This window comes from Engraulis encrasicolus, chromosome 12, assembly GCF_034702125.1.
Source record: "Engraulis encrasicolus isolate BLACKSEA-1 chromosome 12, IST_EnEncr_1.0, whole genome shotgun sequence".
In the NCBI taxonomy this organism is placed as follows: domain Eukaryota; kingdom Metazoa; phylum Chordata; class Actinopteri; order Clupeiformes; family Engraulidae; genus Engraulis; species Engraulis encrasicolus.
The window spans coordinates 27480491-27490200 of NC_085868.1; the positions used below are offsets into that span (position 1 = coordinate 27480491).

Sequence of the window (9710 nt, forward strand, 5' to 3'; positions counted from 1 at the left end):
CACCCAGTTGAAAGGTTGCTCAATCTCATTACAATTCCTCTCTTCACTGCGCGCTCACCAAGTTTAAATAAAGGCATGTCAATTAAGTCATTATACGTGTCATTATGTAGAGCTAATAAAATCACCAGACCTGTATTTCAGTTTGTGATGTAGGGGGTTATAAGAATAAAATGTAACACATTTGCACATTTTTAACCCAGATTAAGTTGGGTCACTGAGTTTACCATTTGTGGTAGTTATTTTCATAGGCTCTCGATGATGCATAATTTGCATTATTAAACTTTTTTTCCCATTTGTTAAGCACTTTGAGTTACAAGCCTTGTATGACACAGTGCTATACAAATACAATTATTATTATTATTATTAAACTATCCGACATAAAAAATAACCCGTTTCAGTGATCTGTAGCAATGACCTTTTTGATCCATATTTTGACTGCCAGGTTTAGTTAATGTTCAGTCCACACATAACATGTTCTTATTATATTGGATGTTTTTATTAACCCCATTCACTTTTCAAGAAGTGTTCAATTAACATGCTACACCATGCAAAATGTTGCAGGAAGCCTACTTATTTGTGTTGGATCCGTGTTTGTGTGTGTGTTTGTGTGTGTGTGTGTGTGTGTGTGTGTGTGTGTGTGTGTGTGTGTGTGTGTGTGTGTGGTGTGTGGTGTAAAAACAAACACAGAAAAATAATTTTCAGTCTCAGCTTCTGCTGTCCGTCATCACAACAAAATAACTCCAGGAGACCAAGCTTTTCCCTCTTTTATATAAGTTTATTTTTTAAAAAGACAAAAAAAAAAAAGAATTGGAATATGACAATAATGACAAGCAGGCAGATGTATGAAGTATTCACTGGAAGACCACGGTATCCAACATGGCGGCTAGGCACTGCACGATATTGGACGTCATCAGCACGTCAACGTGCTCTTCCAAATGCCTCTTGGGATCCTGCAAGAGAAACACACAGAGGCAGCCATGAGAGAGGTGTGTGAACTGGAATATTATTATCAACGGTAGTTTAACACTTTAGATTAAGACACAGCGTCATGCATTTCCTGCTGCCAGAATGACAATAACCAAGTAGTAGTGCATTACTAAAGGTTCTGTGTTAAGTAGCGTAGCAGTAGTAGTGTTAATACTATGGTAGTTAACTTTTCAATGACTATTAACGCGTTTCAACTGATGGAACGCCGTGCACTATGGGGCTACGTTTCAAATGTTAGCCACTGATGCGTGCCTCACCACCAAAAGACATGTGTTAAATAAAATCAATAATTTGTTAGGCGTTTGGTCACAAATTTCTTGTTCACTGACACTAAGGCCTTTATTATTGACATACCAGTACTCGTAATAAGGACTTAAACGTCCTGGACACGTCTTACAACTCACTTATGCAGATAGTAATCAGGCATGTATTAGTGGCTGACATGTGAACCCTATTCTTTAGTGTTAACTAAGCAACATATAAGACCTGTCAGTTAACTTGGTGCCCCAGAGTAAAGTTAAGTCACTTAAAAAACAACACTTCCCCCACCCTCCTGGTCAGACTATGTCTATTGAACAAGATTGTTATAACTCCTTTTATTGGTACCATTACAGATTTGAATCCAAGTATAATGCGATACTGATGTTATATTATATTAACATTGAAGGTGCACTGTGCAGAAAATGGTCAAAAAAGGTACTGCAACTATGCTTCTCATTGAAACTGGGTTGCCTATTGCCAAATTTGATCTTTTAATTAACGTTTACTAAGTAATAAACTAATATTTTCTAGTATGGCCCAAATACAAATTGCAGCTAAAAATGTCTATTTCTGGAAATTCAAAATGGTGGACCATGGAGAAGATCCCCCTTTTCATGTATGAAAAGTGCAATTTTCCTAGTCATAATGAATACTTAGAATTTGATGGTGGTGGCAAGTATTCATGAAAAAGGTAACATTAGTGAATGGGTAGCATAAATTCTGGAAATAAACAACTAAAAATCCTGCACAGTGCACCTTTACAGGGTATGTTTAGAAACTTTGTCATATCATTGACACCAACCCCTTGTGCCCAGCCCTAGGTTAAGATGGAGGTGCAGAGGTGACTTCAGCCAAAAACCAAATGGGGGTTAAGCAATTATTTTGTTGTTTTGAGTTCCCAAACATTTGGTTTCATGACATTTTTTCACAGACTAAAAAGATTATATCCATACACCAACTCAAGTCACTTAACACACAGACTGTCTTCTGTACACAGAGAGACTACTCCAAATCTAGGACAAAATCTTTTTTTTTTTCATACAGAGATCTACATTTAAATTCTGTATTAATCGAAAAGCAGTCATCTGATGTCGCAAATAATTCAAAATGACGATGAGATGCTAAGCAACACCAGCCTTTAAACCCAACAGGGAACCCATTAATTCAACGTTTTCCCCGGCCAAACGCCTTCTCCGTCTCCGTCTCCTTTTTAGACGGCTCTTTGTTTTCCATGGTAACTGATTGTGCAACAGCCTGGTCAGGGGATGTTGCCTGGTAGAACAGCCTGCTGTGTTATATGCTCATCCACACATTTGCCCCACACTACATTTTAATGAGGTCAACTGTTGATTTTCAAGGGGTGTCGCAGCACTTGCAAGTACTGCAAAACTGTGAAAATTAGCGGGAAGTGAAATGTCGGTAAAAAAAATGTGTGTGTGCAGTTGGCCTGGTAACCAAAAGTCAAAAACACTCACAGAAAAACAAGATTATGCTGATCTTTTATGAGCAGCTAGAGAACTCTACCACTGTTTCTAAAAGTCAAGGATCCTGGCCTTGCTAGGACGTGAAAAAGCCCAGTGATTGGATACTCCGCGGAGTTCACTTAAGATCCTAGCAAGGCCAGAATCCTTGACTTTGAGATACGGCTTAACTCTCATCAACATGACCCCTGCCACAAAGCACTCCGAGGGAACCATAGGGAATAATAAGGGCTTCGAAAAGTAAAAAGATAGGACAACGACTGCAACACCACTACACACCAAAAGTTTGGTGGTGGACAGCATTTCTGTTCCTTGGCTTTTATTTTTGATATAGCTTGAAGCAGAACTGAGCCATTTATGAATCTGTACTCAGATCCACAAGTGCATTAAGTGCTACGTGGAACGGTAAATGCAATACATGGGATTTTTATTTATTTATTTTTTTTAAATTGTGGGGTCACTGACACCTGTGGGTATCCCATTTTATTTTTATTTTTTTTGTGGGCGGTCATTGACACCTGTGGGTATCCCATTTTTACTTTCATTATTTATGATATATATTTTTTTTTAAATAAAAAATAAAAAGCCCATTATGTGTGTTGCAAGGTACTGTACCTGTTTGCCAACGTTCTTAATTGCAAGCTGCTCTGGGGTCATTTTGTCCTCTTCCTCCACCGCCTGAAAGATGAAGGGGGGGGGGGATTAGTGTCAGGTGATACCAGATGTCACGTTTACAGTTCATACAGTTCAATGAGCGGTGTCCGTAGGGCAGCGGCAAGGGAATACTTGTACAGTGTATTCTTAAACGCAATTTTGTTGTCGAATTCGTTTGTCTATGACAAATAAAAGCTCTAAAAGCTCTTGATATACTGCTGCTTTTTAACTTGGCTGCTTTTTAACTTGGCTGCAAAAGAGTGCCGACAGATTAATTTATAATTTAATTATTATTATTTTTTTATTCAATCTTAACCTTATCAGTAAAGTGCTTGTGCTTCATGCTTAGTGCTTTATGACTTAGATAGTGTAGATAATTTGTGTTTCAGGAACACGTGACAATTTTTTATTATATCTTGAGTAAATAAACATCAAAACAATGCATACATTTTGAATTATGAAGCCCAAGCAGCCCATGGGATATGTCATTACAATACCTTGTTGTAATTCTTGGCGAGCTCCAACATCTCCTTAACGATGGTTTCGTTGAGTTTGCAGTGCTCACTGTAGTCTGTTAGAGTCAGACCCTCCATCCAACTCTTCTTATGCAGGTTCAGTAACATCTGCAGACAGACAGACAGACACAGACAGACAATGTCAGAGGAACAGTGGTAGTAGAGCCCTGCTGCCGTTGAACTTTCAGCAGCCTTGGCCTAATCCCTTAATTTCCTTAAATCAATAGTCACTATACTACACTCTACCCTACTCTACTAATGGTGAGGGTTTAAGATAAACATGTGTCCCTGCACCTTCAGCCATGTTCCCCTGAGCAAGGCACGTATCCACATAATACTCCAGGGACTGTAACCAATACCATGTACTAACTGTAAGGGTACAGTATGCAGGATGATGACCAGAGTAGGTATTGCAACTATGCTGCTCATTGCAACTGTTCCCAAATTTGATATTTTCATGAATATTTACCAAGTGATAAAACAATAATTGCTAGTATGACCAAAGTACAGTAAGTTTTGCAGCTAACAATGTATATTACTGGAAATTAAAAAGGTACACTGTGCAGGAAATGGTCAAAAAAAGGTACTGGGCTGTCTATTGCCAAATTTGATCTTTACATGAAAGTTTACTAAGTAATAAACACATATTTCCTAGGGTGGTCCAAGTACAGTCATTTTTGCAACTAAAAATGGCTATTTTTGGAAATTCAAAATGGCGGATCATGGAGAATGTATGAAAATGTATGAAAAGTGCAATTTTTCCAGTCATAATGAATACTTAGAATTTGATGGTGGTGGTAAGTATTCATGAAAAAAGTAATATCAGAGAATGGGCAGCATGAATTCTGTAATTAAACAACTAAAAATCTCACACAGTGTCCCTTTAATTTTCCCATTCAAATGATTATGTAGAATTTGATGGTGGTGGTTAAGTATTCGTGACATTAGTGAATGAGCAGCATGAATTGAGGAAATAAACTACTAAAAACATTACATACTGTACCTTTAAGTCATTTTGGATAAAAACGTCAACCAAGTTATAAGCAATGTGATGTAGTAGAGCTAATGCAACAGGTCTAGACAGAGCTGTTCAGCAATCAGTGCAAGAGAAATCAATGGACTTGTGGACTACTCAGTTACAGAAGGACAAGAGACCCCAACAAACCTTTTGCTCCAGCTCATTCTTGCGGTAATTGATTGTGATGGAGTAGTAATGTCTATTCAAGCCGTGGATCAAAGCCTGGAAATGGTCAAACACCACAAGCATTAGCCTTCATGTTTTGCCCCCTCAATAATACGACAAACACAATAAATTGAAACAACATTCATAAAGAACGGGATATCAATCAAGACAAATACCTACAGTATAGCATCAATCAGAATACTTAATTGCCATCACATCAGGTAACAGGCTATTCAAAAAAAATACACAATACCAATACAAGTAAAATGACTAAGCAATCTTAAACAAAAATAAGGGCAGATTTTGTGTGTGTAGTGTCTGTTGAGTAGTGTTGTCACCCAGGGGTGAAAGTAGTTTTCTTTCTAACTGGTGCTATCCTACTCCACAACCGCAAACAAATAAACAAACAAAATAAATATATGCACCACAGATCAATATTGTTGCATGACTATTTCGGGCGTCTTTTAATAAGAGGACACTTGTCTAAAATGGCATAGTGTGGGTGTACGTGTTTTCTATTTAAATAGGGGACCTTATTTTTTTCACGTGTGGGTTTTGGGCAGCATTTAACCTACTCTCTTACCGGTACTGTGCACCAGCTGAATAAATCTATACAAGTGCTATGCACCTGTGCACACCTGCCTACTTTCACCCCTGTTGTCACCTGAATCAAGGGTTGGTCGAGATGGCCCTACTTAGTTCATTACATATTATCTAGTGCCTGAGAATGTCTGTAATGTCATTTAACCCATTGTGTCCTGGAGACACACATACAGTACGCTGCATTCAGGTTCTTGAGATTTGAGCTGTTTTATTGAAAATGTGGATAAGTTAGAGCTAAATGAACACATTCTAAGCCAAAACGAGGGTCCTAGCTTTTAAATGCAACTCATTTCATGCGTGTATGTGCTTCGGAGGCTGAGATATTTAGGATTTAATACAGGGTGTCTACAGGTTTGACCAAGTCAAAATTAAGACATTTTAAGACTTTTCAATACCATTTTCCAAATAAAATTAAGACCAACTCGCGGCGTTTACAGGTTTTAGCAAGTCAAAATTAAGACATTTTAAGACTTTTCAATACCATTTTCCAAATGAAATTAGGACCAACTCGCAAGATCATACACAGGTTCAAATGAAGCACAAAAAACAATCGGTTATTTACATTAATGTAGCCGTTTGAAAACACAAAACTATACACAATGAAACTTCACACTAAATAAAATTCAATAATGCGTTCTAAATTACACTACATGGCTACAACTCCCGATTTCCGTCGCGAAGTTCATGACATGGCTGACATAACTATTCCTCCCTAAATGAAGCTCCACAAATTTAAGACATTTGGGTTGAAAATTTAAGACAAAATAAGACTTTTCAAGGCCTTATTTGGCTAAAATGAAATTTAAGACTTTTTAAGACCTTTTAAGGACCCGCGGCCACCCTGTAATAGGCAGAGGGCACCCTTTCCCAAAAAGGGCTTAGGAGAAAATGGGTGAAGTGCCTGTGGAGTGGTGTGGTTACCTGAATAGAGGGTTTGTTGAGATGGCCCAGGTTAGAGGTGGTTTGCCGGGGCTCATGACCCAACACCATCATGTTGGCATTGATCAGTCTGAAGGCATCGATCACAACCTACCAGGAGAAAACACGGCCATTAGACAAACCAAGCATCATTCAGTTTATGAGTACATCAGACACGTTTTATGTATTTTGGGCATTTTTATTGTTCTTTTATTGAAAACTACTCTGAGAGACAAGGCAGGGTTAGGAAATGAACCAGGACAGATGTACACACACCCTGCCCCCTCTAGAGAAATAAATGAATGGAATTCAAACAATTCAAACAAATAAACAGGATGTTAATAATAAAAAAAAGCTGATCAGGGAAGAATCATGTGAGAGGACAAAATGGCAATCAAGGCAAGATCTGTGGACATGAGCATCAGTTGGAGAACTGTCTGGGGAAGAGGGTTCAGCACATCAGATGTGTTTGCATCACGCAGGACATGACCATGCCATGAAGGGTCAGTCGAAAGGCTGTCTGGACTGGTAAAGGGCAGAGGGAGGAAGGCGGGCCGAAACCACGGCGAAAACCAGACCAGGGGACAAGAGGCCACTTCCACACCAGTCTGTGCAGAAATATGGATGTGATGCATACACAATAGTCTGTTTCAAGACAGAAAATAGCCATTGTGCCAATCCACGTCTCCAGCTTTGGCTGCGTTTTTAATTTGCCACTACTCCAGAGTCTAAAAAACAACAGTGATCATTAACTGAAAATGAGCTACTAACACAATAACATAATAGTCTTTATCGTTCCGAAATGATAAAACTGTCCAAATATGCAAGTGCTTGCTGCAGCAAACTCCTGGGGCACTCCTGGGGAGTCTGCATACTTAAAATCCTTCTTTCTTTGTTTATGGATTCCATGGTTACATTACCTTTTTGACTTCACCAGTCTTCATCAGATTCACTACTCACTTTCATATATTGCCTTTTTGGACAATTAGAAATTCTGTGAGTGTGTGTGTGTGTGCGTGTGCGTGTGCGTGTGCGTGTGCGTGTCTGTGTGTGTGCGTGTCTGTGTGTGTGTGCATGTCTGTGTGTGTGTGTGTGTGTGCGTGTGTGTGTGTGCGTGTCTGTGTGTGTGTGCGTGTGTCACATGCAAGAAAAAAGATCTGGTCAAAAACAGAGACAATGACCCAAAATCAGTCATCCAGTGCTTTACGCTTTCGTGATTTCCAGACAGGTAGTGGCTTCTGTTACACGAGTTATTAAAGCTGCATGAGGATGCATTTGAGGTGGCCACTGCCTTATTCATGAGTTGTTTAGCACAAGTCCCCTTGGAATACGTGCAGCTATATCAATAACTACACCTCACCAAAGTGACGAAAAGACAATGCACAATGGACCTAGAAAACAGCTTCACACACTCGGCTGCGGTTTACCACACATATCTCACAGGCAAATGTGTAATTGAGTTATTCTGAATAAATCTGGATTTAAATTCACACACTGCAAATGTATTTCATGAAAGTGATAGAACTGCGTATGCTAGGCAAAAACGTCACTAATGCCATCGCTGGGACTTTTGTCTACAGCCTATTTACGAATGAAGTGAGGTAGAACTAGACGTCCACATCACTGATAAAAGGAAATGCTAAAAAAAACATCTCCAAATGTAATACTGTATGAGAAGACAGCTGGGTCACAAAATCTGTCTGTAGCAGGAGCAGTCTGCTGTGCTGTGCTGTGCTGCTCTACTATCTGCCAGCCTGAAACCAGCACAGTAGAGGATTCGATGCAGAGCTCTTAGTTGACTCAAGTGTGGCGTTAGATGCATGTCAATATCCATCTGTAAATAGGCGGCCCCTGACAAACGGCCGTGCCAAAGGGCCAAAAACGTGCATCCATTTAAACGATTTTTGTGTCGGTCAAAGCATATTTGTAAGGGGCATTTCTTCCTTTGATTCCTCTCCTCGTCGGAGGTTGTTGGCGGTGTCTCTATTTCTCTGCCTCCTCCACCTGCTACTCTGCCAAGAAGAGCGTCTAAAATAAGCCGCCTCGCAGGCAGCCCGGCAGCAAACAAAGCTCAGTTCAGCTCCGCTCCGCTACACTATGCTTAGCTCCAATCAGTCACGTTACACTATGTTCAGCTACAGTCAGTCACGTTACACTATGCCCAACACCACTCAACCCCGTCACACTATGCCCAACACCACTCAACCCCGTCACACTATGCCCAACACCACTCAACCACGTTACACTATGTTCAGCACCACTCAACCAGGTTACACTATGCCCAACACCACTCAACCCCGTTACACTATGCCCAACACCACTCAACCCTGTTACACTATGCCCAACACCACTCAACCACGTTACACTATGCCCAACACCACTCAACCACGTTACACTATGCCCAGCACCACTCAACCACGTTACACTATGCCCAACACCACTCAACCCCGTTACACTATGCCCAACACCACTCCGCCACGTTACACTATGCCCAGCACCACTCAACCCCGTTACACTATGCCCAACACCACTCAACCCCGTTACACTATGCCCAGCACCACTCAACCACGTTACACTATGCCCAACACCACTCAACCCCGTTACACTATGCCCAGCACCACTCAACCCCGTTACACTATGCCCAACACCACTCCGCCACGTTACACTAAGCTCAGCTCCACTCAGCCTCTCTCCAATCCGCTCCACTCAGCCCTACTGGGCTCCATGTGTTACTACTGTACTGTAGCCTACCGTGCCACGCAAGTCAAGTCAAGTTGGCCATCAAAACGCCACTTAACCGCATTCAACTACACACACTTAAAACCAGAGAGGAAAGAATTCTTCTATAATCTCAGTTTATATTGAATTAATCGGTTCAGTCTTCATTTACTCTGACGAACTCGTCAAGACTTCAAGGCTTCGGCTCATTGTGTTGTTGAGTATAATTGTCTAAGAGATATAGTTTGAGAAAACCGTTTTCTCAAAAGAGTGAAAAATCACCCTGAAAAAGTGTTCACATTTCACCTGGACAGATTAATGTCAAAGTACAACTACCCAACTTGTTTCAAAAAATAAGTTCGCTGCTAATTAAAGGCTGCACCAAAATAT

General features: G+C 40.3%; 1 protein-coding gene across 1 annotated transcript in view; it reads right to left on the minus strand.

The window, feature by feature from the left end:
- Nucleotides 1–749: 749 nt before the first annotated feature.
- The window catches only part of psmd14 (proteasome 26S subunit, non-ATPase 14), an 18268-nt gene continuing 9307 nt past the window's right edge, over nucleotides 750–9710 (minus strand). Inside the window, exons 7-11 of the mRNA XM_063212019.1 lie at nucleotides 6606–6713; nucleotides 5064–5138; nucleotides 3881–4006; nucleotides 3345–3407; nucleotides 750–950 (exon numbers count right to left, since the gene is read on the minus strand). Coding sequence (XP_063068089.1) covers nucleotides 852–950; nucleotides 3345–3407; nucleotides 3881–4006; nucleotides 5064–5138; nucleotides 6606–6713 — 471 coding nt within the window. The 3' untranslated portion in view covers nucleotides 750–851. The remainder of the gene's footprint in view (nucleotides 951–3344; nucleotides 3408–3880; nucleotides 4007–5063; nucleotides 5139–6605; nucleotides 6714–9710) is intronic.